Source organism: Sinocyclocheilus rhinocerous, unplaced genomic scaffold, assembly GCF_001515625.1.
Source record: "Sinocyclocheilus rhinocerous isolate Xijiao unplaced genomic scaffold, SAMN03320098_v1.1 scaffold159, whole genome shotgun sequence".
Taxonomy (NCBI): Eukaryota; Metazoa; Chordata; class Actinopteri; order Cypriniformes; family Cyprinidae; genus Sinocyclocheilus; species Sinocyclocheilus rhinocerous.
In genome coordinates, this window is record NW_015666558.1 from 120,163 (window position 1) to 135,124 (window position 14,962).

Below are 14,962 nucleotides of genomic sequence, written 5' to 3' on the forward strand. Positions count from 1 at the left end.
TAAATATGTTTAAATACAGTTTTCCAAACTGTACGTTTTGACACCTGGAAAGAGTTTGAATTACTAAATGGCCCAGATACATAAAAACAGGATTATTTGAAATTTTTCTGATTCTGAGTTTATCTCTCGCAGTTCTGAGTTTATATCTCGTAATTCTGAATATACTTTAAAATCTATTTTTTCCTATGATGGCAAATCACGTTAGTATGTTTCTGAAGAATCATGTGATGCTGAAGATGATACTGAAAATGTTCCATCTGTCTCTCTCTCTCTCTCTCTCTCTCTCTTCAGTCCGGTCGTTGCGCGTCTCCTGAGCAGACATCAGACCGTCGCCTCGGTTCTCCGGTGTTTATTCGTGAGAAGCGGCTCATGATGCGAGGTTTATCCGTTCTTCAGCTGCTGCTCGTGACGCTGAGCGCGAGAGAAGCGCGGGAGATCGGTGGCGGGAATTTCCTGGAAGACGAGCAGCAGTGGCTCTCAACGGTCCACCGCTACAGCCGCACCGTCAAACACTGGAACCGCTTCAGAGACGTGAGTTATCTGTTTAAAATTACAACCGAACACATATTCTGACTCCACTAACGTACAACATTAAGGGTGTATTTCCTTTACTACAACTATGCTAGCGAACGTTTCCTGAGAGGAATTCGGTTCGTTGACATTAAAGCGGGGCATGTTGTCACAGTGAAAACCATATTGGCACTGTTTTGAAAATATTTTTTTTGTGTGTGTGTGTGGAACAAATGCCAAAACGTGCGTATTTAATATGTATTTTAGGCTGCCAGCCAGAACAATGTCAAACTGAAAACAATAAATCAGTTTATCATATTGAATTGTTGGGGACGATTTTATTTTTTCTTTCTTTTTGGAATTTATCTATGTCGAACAAGAATTTATATAGAATTTACATAGAGTTTATCTATGTTCACAAAGTCTTTTGTATCGTTATTATTTCTGTTACAACCCTTAAAATGATCACAGAAGTACTGGAATACACGATATAAATACTATTGTCTACAGTAGCGATCAAAATAGAATAAATCACCTTTTTGAAAGTAACGACGCTTCTAATAAAGATTGTAGTATCAATTACAACACAAGTGACTTAAAAAGAGATTCATTCAAAAAACGTTAATTCATTCAGGAATGAAACAAGTGAAGTCGTTATGAGCGAGTCATTGAATCATTTGTTCAACTTATTTTTTTTTAACATTTCGTTGAATATTAAATATATTTTATAAATAGACTGCAGCCATTTTTGCTTGAACCTCTAGTAAATTAGGCCTAAGGAGAGTGATATTAAAAAAAATAAAAAAATAAAGTTGGTCATTTATCCACATGTAATGGTATGTCAGTATCGAGAACGTATGCATTATTTTGTGCTAAGTATTCTGCAAATACATTTACATATTTATGTGCTTAATAAAAATACCCTCCATTTGTACTTTTAGTATACTAAACTGGTATACCATACTAAAGTCTGCCTAAATGCTGATGTAGCATAAAACTATTAATTTTAGTTTTTAATGTTTATTAAAAGGTAAACATTTTTAATATTAACTCTTTATTGTCTATAACATGCAAATAATTATCCAGTAGTCATTTGCGACCAGAATTTAAATGTCAGTGCATCTCTAACTTTAACCAATAGAATTACATTTATAGTTTTCATCAGGGTTGTTATCGTTAACTAAAACTAAAACCATTTTTAAAAAGTTGTTACGTGAAAAAACCCCCACAAAAAAACCTATTTCAGCTAATTTTTCATTTTCGTTTCAGTGGAAGTACTAAAATATTTAAAACTAAATAAACTAATTAGTAAAAAATAATAATTACTGTGAAAAGCAATAACATGACAATAACACTGTATGTAGATCACCTCAACATCATTCAAGATGATAACCTCAATTCAGTATATGAAAAATGGCAGGAAATAGATACACATAATGTATGTTAATAAACATACTGAATTTATGAGCTGTTATTCTGAAAATTATTTTTTCGCCAGAGCAGCGAGGAAACATTTCCTGCTCTTTTCCACACATAATATCAGCTCATCTCCATCATGCTGTTTAGGAAGAAAGCTGGTGAGAAATGACAGCTGAAGTCTCGTCTGCTCCCCGAGGCTCTGCTGTCTGGATGAGTTAGTGCTACAGAGACAGACATTGTGTGTTTTGTGTTTATTTATTTGAGAGAAAGACCGCTTGGGAACCGTCCGTCAGCGCAGGACTGACTCAGGTGACAGAGATTGTGTGTGCGTGTTTTTAGAGCAAGAGTTTTGGTTTAGGCTGCGTAGTTGGTCTCAGTTAACCTCATCAGGTTAGTAGCAGGGCTGTCAAAATGGCTGAAAAAAATGCATAATTTCAGTTAGGGTAAAGAACAGCTTTTGGCTTCTCTCCTGAGGCCACAAGAGGGCGCATCGAGCAAAATATTACTAATGCACGTTTATTCAAAGCATAAGATAACATGACTATCTGTGGAAAAAAAGTGCATAATGTTTAAAATAATGTTTATAAACCAATTATAATTAATTAAGTTGCTTAAACAACTATAAACAAAACAGCATCATGTTTGTATGCATAGTTTAATACAAAGGACCGAAAGCCAATCACACAGAGTAGCCTACATTTTTCATTTAAAGGTGCCATAGAATGGAAAACTGACTATTTACCTTGGCATAGTTGAATAATAACAGTTCTGTACATGGAAATGACATACCGTGAGCCTCAAACGCCATTGTTTCCTCCTTCTTATGTAAATCTCGTGCATGCAAAAGACCAGTGAAAAATAGGCGAATCAGAACATAACACCGACTGTGACGTTACAGTCGGGATCACTAATAGTTACGCCCCCAACATTTGCATATACCCGCCCATGTTCTATGCCAGCCGCCAGCCGAACCTGCACAGCCAAATCATCAGAAGTTCTGCAGGTATTGTGAAGAAACAAGCGAGGACAAATCCTAGGGTTGTAAATGGACATGTAAAACCGTTTCTGGAGATTTTTTGCCCTTAACTAAGCCACATACCTTCTATGTAGATATCAGAGAATCATTGTAGGTATCAATGCATTCTATGGCACCTTTAAAAACACGAGTTGCAGTGGGGTGGGAAAAATCCCCCGCCACAAAGTCTCGAGATATGTCTTTTCAAAGTTAAACTTGCATTAATTTTACATGACTTTCTAAACATGCGGCTCTTTTGTGCGAGACGCGAGTGCAACGGTGATAGATGTCCCTCTAGAAAATGCGCGAAATATGCGTTCTGTGTGAACGGCTTGGTTTTAGTTTTGACGTAAACAAGATCTTCTCCGCATTGACGTTCTCTTTTTCTGCAATATTTTTAATGAGCAACGCAGCAGCACCGCATCTAGTGGGTTCAACTGGAGAGGCTAAAAAACATTATAATGCAACTACACTTACATCGTCATCGTGTCTCGTGCGCCGCTGATAAGGCTGTCTGACGCACACCTAAAATTCAACAACCTAAAATGTGGATTTTTATTTTAAATTCGACGAATATTCGAAATTCAAATTTTTTTTGACAGACCTATTTAGTAGCGATGTGATTGGTTAACTGAAGGACTGCGTTATGGTTCTGGCATCGACACAGCACACTATGGGTTTTATTGTCTTGTTTGGGTCCATGCTTGTCTAAAATCAAAAATCGAACTAATTTCTGACTCATCATTCTGTTTGTTTCTTTAGTATAGTTGCTAAACACCATTTAAATCTTATAGAGCCAGTATATGAAACAAACCTGAAATTGTACTCACCCTCAGGCCATTCAAGATTAGGATGAGTTTGTTTCTTCATCAGATTTGGAGAAATGTAGCATTGCATCAGTGTCTCAGCAATGGATGCTCTGCAGTGAATGGGTGCCGTCAGAATGAAAGTCCTAACAGCTGATAAAAACATCACAATAATCCACACCACTCCAGTCCATCAGTTAACATCTGGAGAAGCCAAAATAAAGAAAGAAACTCATCTCTGATGGCCTGAGGGTGAGCACAATTTCAGCAAATGTTCATTTTTGGGTTAACTACTCGTTTGCATGTTTATGATCTTCATCAAGCATATTTACCTTTGAACTAACTTGTGATCAAATACCAAAACACAAAGTTAAAGTGACAAAGCTACAAGACGGCTCATTTGTTTTGCTTCCTAAAATACTATCTGTCACTTTGGAGTGACAACAAAATGTTGGCGCATGATGAATGATTTGTGAATAAATGAATCTCAAGTCTTTCTGTTCAGTCTTTTGCAACAACTTTAACGCTGGTCAGAGGTGAAAACTGGAGTGTTATAATGTAAATTATGAGCTGATGCATTGTGATACAGTCGTCACACTTGCCATATGCCAGTCTAGAGAGACGTGTGTGTGTGTGTGTGTGTGTGTGTGTGTGATTAATGCTTCTGTGTGACATGTTTATTCACACTCCTAACACTGTAAACACAGTCTATTAGCCTCATGCTACTCTTCTTTACAGTAGTAATCATGTGCTTCACTCCGGTGCTTCTTGTCTCATTGTATTTGTTAGTACAGGCTGCACTACAATATGCACTTCCAAAAGACTAGTCACAGCTGAGGATGAGTTATTGAACACATGGGCATGTTGTGTTTTACTTTTTGAAATGTTACTGTCGGGGTTCAAAATGAAGTTTTTGCCACACTGTCATTAGTGGGAGAATTATGTATTTCTTACCAGCCATACAACTGTATTTTGCATGTTCTTTATTCATGCATTTATCTTACAGTTAAGTGATTGAGCTGTTTTTTTCCGTGCAACACTCTGCAGATGTAAAAGATCTGTCACAAAACATGTTATATCTTACATTGTTGTTTTGTTACATTGTGCTGTTTTATGTTACGTTTTGTTTTGCAATGCTGTTTCATGTTACATTATATTTGTTCTTTTATGCTGTTATTTTGTTTTGTTATGCTGTTTTGTTACATTGTTTTATATTACATTGTTTTGTTATATTTAATGTTGTTTAATGTTATGCAATTTTGTTACGTTATGTTGTTTTGTTATATTTTAATGTTTTGTTGTTTTATGATATGTCTTGTTATGCTGTTTTATGTTGTTGTTTTATGTTTTGTTCCTTTATATTTTGATATATGTTTTGATATGTTGTTCTTTAATGTTATGTAGTTTTGTTACATTTTTTTTGTTTTTTTTGTTTAACATTGTTATTAATATATTTTTTATTTTAAAGGTATATGAGGAATTATCCCTCATGTGTCACCACATGGATGTCTGAAGAATAAAAACTTCAGGCATTCTAGATAAGCTTCTTTTTATTTTTATTTCAAGTAGATTTAGTTGATTTGAACAACACATGTCTCTTACATGAGTGACAGTTTGATTTACACCATGTAATATTGCAGGTTTTTGTGAGTAATTGTTTTATTTACTCTACAAGCCAAAGCCAGTTTGATTTGCATTTTGGTGCATTTTTGCTGCATGCTCATTTTGGACCCTGTGTACTATACTATATTATACCATACTAGAAATGCAACCGTATTTTGAAATCTGTCTGCTTCGGGTGATTCACTGAGCGAAAAAGTTGACTCCGTAAGCAGCTGACTGATGCTCTTGTCACGTTATCTCCTGTTTTTGCATAATGTGTGATGCAAATCTCAAACTTCAGAACAGATTCCAGCACAATTAGCTGCAGCTGCTGAAGGGAAGCGTGACTCAAACGTTACGGCGCGGACTGAGTAATATCTGCGCACTGAAGCAGTGATTGATTAATAGCTCTGCAGCGCGGCATCATTATTAATAACAGCACTGCTCCTGAGACAGTCGTTAGGAAAGCAGCGTCTCATCACGATCGATTATGCCAAGAAGAATCGTGTTATCTTGCAGTCATGTTTCAGACAGATTTCTTGACTGATAATGTCTTGCACAGATGGTTGCTTCGCAGAAAAATATGGGGAATATGCTGAGAATGATTCGTTGCAACTGCTGTTAATAAATTAGATGAAGGGTATTTTGTTGATTCATGGTGTAAAATAAATACTAGAGAGCTGATTTAGACTATTTTGTTTGTAAATGAGTTTTTGAATGACAATATTGCGGTAAGTTGAGGGAACTAGTTGATTGAGTTTACAGTTAATCTGCTCTTCTGAACCAGACAGAACAAATCACATTTGCAACCTATTTTGCTTCTGTAATGTGCCTTATTTCTGAGTGAAACAGGAAAAAATGTAGTTTGAGAATTATTTAATTTAGAAGCAATTGATTGGATGAAGATAAACAGTGACAGGCTTTCTGCTGGTCTTTAAAAAATCTTAATTCGCCCTTCCAAGGCCTAAAAAGGTCTTGAATCAGAAAGTCTTAAATTCATAAAATCATGGCTTTAAATGTTGCATGCACTGAAAAAAAAAAAGAAAAGAATATCTTCCTCTGTATTTTTGTCTTATCAATATAAATATATATCATGACACATTTACTTGAATGACATAAAATAAGTCTTGTTTTATGAGAAATTGTTCAAAAGTAAGTGAGTTTATGATAAAACAAGAACAAATATCTGTCAATGTGGAATGAAAACTTTTCTTTAAATCTATTTGATTTTTCTGAGCCCATTGGCAAATATTTGTTGTTGTTTTAATCAAACTCATTTCATTTTGATCAATTTCTCATAAAACAAGACTTATTTTATGTCACTTTGCTTCTGAAGTAAATGTTTTTTAAACACTCTGTTTATCAAGTTTTTACGATAAAATTGACAGTGCAAAATACAAATTAGCCTGAACAGATCTTCCCCATATAACTCTACAACATAACCTTTAATCTCCATTCCATAGTGCCACAAGTTTGCTGATAGAAGACATTTAGAGACCATATATTGACATATACTGTGTTCTTTCAATTTTTCTTTTAGTTTTGCAGAGGTCTTAGAAAGTCTTAAATTTTCCTTTATCAACCTGCAGAAACCTGGATGAATCTTTTGGGTTAGTATTGCTCATTCGTTAGCCTCTTTGTATAAACGCATCTGCTAAATAAATAAATATGAATGTAAATGCAACAAACAGGAAAATTGCAAAATTGAGTTTGAATTGGACAGCAATTCACGCAATCGTACTTTTTAACTAGAAAAGTTTGACAAGATAATCTTTGAAAGTTGACTTGGCAAAGGCTTGTTTGAAAATTTTTGAAGGTCTGTAAATGCCATCAGTGTGTTGTGGCCAATTCAGATTCCAACTTGTGAATTGAGAGAGAGACGATTTAATTGTTGTGGTATATGAAAGAGAAAAGAAGGTCAGTGCAAGCAGAAAAGCATGCTGGAATCACACTGATAGAGACACATGTTTCTGTGTCTCTGCGTCAGACCTCACAGAAGGTGTTGAAGTCTGTGCTCTTGGGTTTTGTGTGTGTTAATGAGAATCTCGACTGCTAAAGTGAGTAATTACTTAAAGCCTGATTGTCTTTTTGTGTTTGCTGAATCAGTTATGATGAGATGACCTTATTTTGGGATCACGTTTCTCTTTGTGTCCTCATAATCTGCTGGCGTGTCCTAATCGTGTTGTTTATGAATATGTTTTACAAACTGATAACCCTGGTCAGAAGATCAGCACATGTTGTGTTCCTCTGTTTACTGCTAATAACAGCTCTGATGCTGTAGGACCTGTTGATTGGCTCTCTGTAAGATTTAACCTTGGTTATCCTGGTCCCAACAGTAGACATGTGGTGATAGAATGTAATTTAGTGACACAACCAGTAAAAACTAGACTGGCCTCATCCACGATGAAATATCAGTGATGTTTTGTAGCATGTTTCAGAATCTATTCTTAAAAATGACCCTGGATTAACGTTTTGCCCATATATGGTAAGCGGCTCAGGAAGTGGGTGTGGCTTGAGCTCTGCTGTGTGTAAGTGTCCTCCTCAAAGCTTTGTTGGTAACTGGATTTATTTTACATTCAGGGCACATTATCAACAAAAGAACAGAAATCTTGTAGCTGTCAGAGACCGTGGATGGCATTGTCTTATCTTTTAGTTGTTATGCAGCCATAGGGATATCTCAAGTTTTGCTATTATTTTTTAATGGCATCACTTTATATTAAGATCCAAATGCATGCATTACTGTTGATTGGCTCTCTGTAAGATTTAACCTTGGTTATCCTGGTCCCAACAGTAGACATGTGGTGACAGAATGTAATTTAGTGACACAACCAGTAAAAACTAGGCTGGCATCATCCACGATGAAATATCAGTGATGTTTTGTAGCATGTTTCAGAATCTATTCTTAAAAATGACCCTGGATTAACGTTTTGCCCATATATGGTAAGCGGCTCAGGAAGTGGGTGTGGCTTGAGCTCTGCTGTGTGTAAGTGTCCTCCTCAAAGCTTTATTGGTAACTGGGTTTATTTTACATTCAGGGCACATTATCAACAAAATAACAGAAACCTTGTAGCTGTCAGAGACCGTGGATGGCATTGTCTTATCTTTTAGTTGTTATGCAGCCATAGGGATATCTCAAGTTTTGCTATTATTTTTTAATGGCATCACTTTATAATAAGGTCCAAATGCATGCATTAACTAGCTGTATGTTTGTTACAGTATTTATTAACCTTTATTAATGTCAGTTAATAACTAGTTCATGTTAGCTGAGGTTCATTTAATAATATTAACAGATGCAACTTTTCAATTTAATAATGGCTCAGGAAGTGGGTGTGGCTTGAGCTCTGCTGTGTGTAAGTGTCCTCCTCAAAGCTTTATTGGTAACTGGGTTTATTTTACATTCAGGGCACATTATCAACAAAATAACAGAAACCTTGTAGCTGTCAGAGACCGTGGATGGCATTGTCTTATCTTTTAGTTGTTATGCAGCCATAGGGATATCTCAAGTTTTGCTATTATTTTTTAATGGCATCACTTTATAATAAGGTCCAAATGCATGCATTAAATAGGGATATCTCAAGTGCTGCTATTTTTTGAATGGCATCACTTTATAATAAGGTCCAAATGCATGCATTAACTAGCTGTACGTTTGTTACAGTATTTATTAACCTTTATTAATGTCAGTTAATAACTAGTTCATGTTAGCTGAGGTTCATTTAATAATATTAACAGATGCAACTTTTGAATTTAATAATGTATTAACCCTGTATCTTGACATAAATAATAGTCCATCAAATAAAATTTTTTAAAATGAAACTTCTGGCTTTTATGACTCATGTAGTCTGATATAATGAGAATATGGGGTAAAAACAGATCAATTTTATTCAGAGGCCCAAAGTGAACAAAAATATGCAATTTGCTGCAGATGCTGATATTTATATGATGTAATTCTGATGCTTGAAAAGGTAAATCAATGAGTTCTTTATACAATTTAATAATGTATTAACCCTGTATCTTGACATAAATAATAGTCCATCAAATAACATTTTTTAAAATGAAACTTCTGGCTTTTATGACTCATGTAGTCTGATATAATGAGAATATGGGGTAAAAACAGATAAATTTTATTCAGAGGCCCAAAGCGAACAAAAATATGCAATTTGCTGCAGATGCTGATATTTATAAGATGTAATTCTGATGCTTGAAAAGGTAAATCAATGAGTTCTTTATAACAGTACAGCATGATACTGACATAAAATGATATAAATATCAGTCTATATCTCCAATAATATGAGATTGAAATGCTCCAAACATATAATGCAGTGATTGAGAGCTGAAGAAATAAAGGCTCCTCAGAAGATGTGAGATGTTCTGGAGGCTTGTGAAGATCATTCCTCCGCTGAGGAACAGTGAAAGTAAAGCTTCTGGAAACAAACGCTCCTCAAAAGATCCTGAGGATCAGATTTGAGACTCTAAAACATGATTGATGGAGAATCAAGTAAAGCTGAGCTGCTTCAGTCCAGTTCATCTGGAAATATTACTAACAATTGCAAAGTTAAAAGTGATTCATATTTTGCTGTCAAACAGACTGTATTTTATTTATTCAGAGGCGAACTCGTGTTCTCATTAGATCTACAGCATGCCGGTTTGTTCAGGAAGTTAATGTGGATGTAAATGCATAAACTCTTGCTTCATGGCTGCCATGGTGGTGCTTAATTCTTAATGATGCATCTGCTCTCAGCACCTGTCCTTTAAAGTTTCATCATCAGGAGCCTTTCACCCGTCTGCAGCTCTCAGAAACGCTGTATAAAACCGGCACACATACAGAAGGGGACATTGAGGAGTTGAGCCGCAAGCCGTGTTTGTCCTTCTGCATATGCTTTCAGTCAGACAGCAGGGGATTGTGGGTAATTGCTCTCGCTCAGGGCGATGTGGCCAATGCGTCTGCCCTCCACTGCCCACACGTTTGCTGCACTGACGCAGGTTAAAGGACATTTTAAAAGGGACGCACGCGTCCTGGTTTCAAAAGACAGTATAGATAATGCACATTAAAGCAAGTTTTTGGCATTTTTATGCACATTTTATGCCTGATATTTAATTATTTTAGGCTGTAACAAAGTATTCAGTCAAATAAACAATGTAACACTAAGGCGTCTGTCAGGGTTTGGTTGGATGATGAAAAACGTGTCTAAACGACAGGCGCTTGGAAAGTAAGATGAATTTACGACGTCAGCTGAAAAGAAAGTTCTTTCAGAGGTGAAATAGATTGTTACATTTTGATTAAAGATTATGCATGTTATTTCATATCAATGCATGTTTTTTTTAAATGATGCATTGATGAATCATTCATTGTAAGTTCAGAAACATGAGTTTAGAAAATTAATAGGATAAGTTTTAACTTCATGCCAACTTTAACAACTTAATTAATTTTTTTCCCCAGTTTTGCTACTTTTTTTAAACAAAGTCCGTTATATTGTTTTCAGTCCAGTTTTACATACACCTTAAAAAAAGGCGTAAAACAACTTTCACTCAGAAATTTGTAGTAAATTTCACAACTTATTGCAATTAAATGAATTATTAATATTTTTTAATTAAAATGAAAAGAAACGGCAAGTAACACAGTGAATTAAATGTTTGTTTGTTAAACATTTGTTAACATTATTTAACTTCATTAGTTAACATGACTAACAATTAAAACATTTACAGCTTTTATTAATCTGAATGATAATTTCAGCATTTATTAATACATTTTTAAAATCAAAAGTTGTCTCTGTTAACCTTAATGCACTATTTACTAACATAACCATTTTTAGCATTAACACAGGTTAATAAATGCTATAAAATATATATTGTTCATTATTAGTTTGTGTTAGCTAATGCAATAACTAACGTATAAAATGAGACCTTATTGTAAAGTGTTATTATATTTTCTTGTTAAATGTCTTTTAGGGCTGCAGGATAAATCGCATGCGATAATCATGCACATCTCGTCAGTAAAGCCGGTTCTATAATCAGTAGTAAATCTCCATCATGTGCTTTCAGATGGAGCAGCATTTACTACACAGAGCCGTAGTTCACTGACAAGCTAAGCAAAAAAATCGCAGACGATATCATCGATATTATGAAATCGTGCTGCGATAATAAAGTTGTTTGCGTAGCTTCTCAGTGAACTACGGCTCTGTGTAGTAAATGCTGCTCCATCTGAAAGCACGTGAAAATACCACATTTAATAACATGTTTTTACTCCAAACTCACTTCATAACGTCAGTCGAGTGTTGAAATAAATCCTTCTGTGAGATGATGTGGCTTCTCACACAGAATAAGGCACGCAACATATTTCTATTCTAAGCGATGATAAAGGCATTGCATTATTATATAATTTATTATAAGGGAAATTATAATTAGAAGAACTCAGATAAATGAAATCTAATAAATTAAAGTTAAATCTTCTGTTTATTCAGCTGCAGTGATAGGAATTTACTGGATTTCTTTTGCGGGGCGTATTTGGAGTTTCTTTGGCATTCGGATGGAGATTTACTACTGATCACAGAACCGTGCTTCACTGACAAGATGCATGCATTAATATCGCAGCTTTTGCCTAATATCGATTGCAATTTATCGTGCAGCCCTAATGTCTTTGTTTTATTTAACTTAAGAAAATATGTTTTTTACAGTATACATATGCAGTTTCCAGTGAGTTTTTCAAGAGAAAATGTACAAATGTAGTTGTCATTACGCTTCAGGATTTTATAGCAGGAGGTCTGTTCATGTCACTGTGCTTGTTGATTTTTATTATGTTCGTACATAGAGACGGGTTATTGTTAGCTGAAATGCACCATTTAGTAAGCAATGGATAGTAAATGCACACACACTATGATTCACATCAGTTTGTCAACACACATTAGCATAATGTCACACACACTCTCAGATTCATGCATATGCAAGAAATAGCTTTGCTTTTCAGCAGCCAGATTTGTGTGTGTGTGTCAGCTTGTTAATATTTCCAGGGACAGACCGTAATAGTTATGCAGATATCTGGCATATTGGCTCTGTTACAGAACCAGAAATATAATGCAAGTGCAAAAACATACTGGATATATAGCTATGTTTGGCAATGCATTGTTAGTATGTGGTCCTGTTGAACATGCTTTAAGGAATAGTTCACCCAAAAATTACAATTAGCTGAAAATATATTCATCTTCAGGCCTTCTAAGATTAGGATGAGTTTGTTTCATCAGGTTTGGAGAAATGTAGCATTGCATCACTTGCTCTGCAGTGAATGGGTGCCGTCAGAATGAGAGTCCAAACAGCTGATAAAAACATCACAATAATCCACAAGTAATCCACACCACTCCCCTGATGAAGACACACACTCATCCTAATCTTAGAAGGCCTGAAGATGAATATATTTTCAGCAAGTTGGTTGCAAACCTCAGTATTCTTGCCGATAAAACAGTGTTGTTATTCAGGTAGAGGGATATAAACATGTCAGTAGTTTAACTTACTTTAAACAGACTTGTAGCAAGACATTCACTTCTCCGAGTAAAGGAGTTTTTTTATTTGTTGTAAATCAGATCTGATAGGATGTCAACATGTGGTGGATTATTTCACAGTCTTTTCACTGGAGCGAGCCGCTGTTCTTTTGACAGTGAAAGCCTTTCTTGTGGGTTTTTGTGAGCAGTGTATAACCGCGGTCTCATGCGGTGAAGCATTTTGTGTAGCGTTCAGTCCTGAAAGTCTTCATTTGAAACCCTTCTCGGGCGTCAGATCGGCTTTCAGATAGCTGGGAATAATTTAAGGCGGCGATATGATCTCAGACTGAAGTCGTGAGACACAGACGGATCTCCAGGTATTGTGTCTTTTGAAGAATCGTAAATCACGCCTGACGTGAGCGCGTGGCTTTAGAATATCAAACCTAATAACAGAGCACTTCTACCTTTCTCCTGGAAGTCTTTTAAATGCAGGTCTTCTCTGACGCAGCGGGTTCAGGAAGTCTTTGTGTTTTATGTGTTAGAGGTAAAGACACGTTACCCTCAGGATGAGGCTGCTTCAGTGCCTTTGAAATAAAAATGTTGTTTGTTCTGATTTAAATGATTTAGTTTGATGTTTGTTCTACAGTCATTGAAGGGAAAGTGTTGGACAAGCAGAGCCAGTGCAGGGCTCCAGACGCATTCTTCCCACTGGTCGCTCCTTTGTGATATGTGACCCTGGAGCACAAAACCAGTCTTAAGTCTTATAGCCAAAAATACATTGTATGGGTCAAAATTATACATTTTTCTTTTATGCCAAAAATCATTAGGATATTCAGTAAAGATGATGCTCCATGAAGATATTTTGTAAATTTCCTACCGTAAATATATCAAAACTTAATTTTTGATTAGTAATATGCATTGCTAAGAACTTCATTTGGACAACTTTAAAGATGATTTTCTCAATATTTAGATTTTTTTGCACCCTCAGATTCCAGATTTTCAAATAGTTGTATCTCAGCCTAATATTGTCCTATCCTAACAAAGCTTATTTATTCAGCTTTCAGATGATGTATAAATCTCAATTTTGAAAAATTGACACTTCAGACTGGTTTTGTGGTCCAGGGTCACATATATTGAACTCAGAGAGAAAAACCGTATAAAATATCCCAGAAAACATGGTATATGGCATCTCTAGCATTTGCATTGGTCGAAGTGTTAAATTAGTGGTGCATTATGACAGAAAAAGTTCTTAAATGTAATGAGCATGTTTGTTGGTGGGCAAAAAAAAAGCCTCTAAGACTAGATTGCTCTATTCTTTTTTTCTATTCTATCTGTTTTCTTTTTATTTATTATATAATAAAAACAACAACCTTGCTACATGTACTGCGTTAGGCTAACTGAGACTTGTCTTAGCACTTGCAATCATTGCTCTCTTGTTCATTTTGATTGCGTCCATTGTCCTCATTTGTAAGTCGCTTTGGATAAAAGCGTCTGCTAAATGCATTGAATATTAAATTTGTGATCTTGTTGTCACGTTTTACAAGAAAAGATAATTGTCTGTTTTGCTTACATAGCTACATCTACACACCTTTCACTTTTTAAGACTGAAACAAAAGATGGATTCATTGTTATTCTTAATTAAAAAGCACAACAACAATAAAACAGTAAGATACAATGACAAACTAGCTTACAAAACGTTTATTAACAAAAACGAATAAGACGAGGCATGGCATGCGCCACATGCTGTATTATATAATAATAAAAGAGAGCCTCCATAGCATAACGTGAAGTAAACAGCAAAGATAACAAGCTTTTCAAAATGAAAACAAAAAGAAAAGTAAAACTAAACTTGCTGTCGGTGACGGCGCTTGCATGTTTTTCCCTCACAAGAATACCAACATGTTCACCTTCTCTGGTTTAAGAAGCGGTCTCTTACTTTGCTTTAGCTTGAAAACCATCCATCGTTTCCTCAATATTCGCGTCATTTTTGCTGCAGGCAGCTTCGCGCTCCTGATGCGGCAAGTATAGGCTAAACCAGGCTCTACACTCGAAGAGCTGCGCAGCTCAAACGAGTCGCGCGGTTTCGTTATGCTTTCAGTTTCGTTTGCCGTTTGATGTTTCTCATATGCAACAGAAATTTA

General features: G+C 35.6%; 1 protein-coding gene across 1 annotated transcript in view; it reads left to right on the plus strand.

Moving 5' to 3' along the window:
• The first annotated feature begins 295 nt into the window (after nt 1–295).
• The window catches only part of LOC107732752 (testican-2-like), a 54,956-nt gene continuing 40,289 nt past the window's right edge, over nt 296–14,962 (plus strand). The window contains exon 1 of the mRNA XM_016544172.1: nt 296–531. Within this exon, the coding sequence (XP_016399658.1) occupies nt 370–531 (162 nt within the window). The 5' untranslated portion in view covers nt 296–369. The remainder of the gene's footprint in view (nt 532–14,962) is intronic.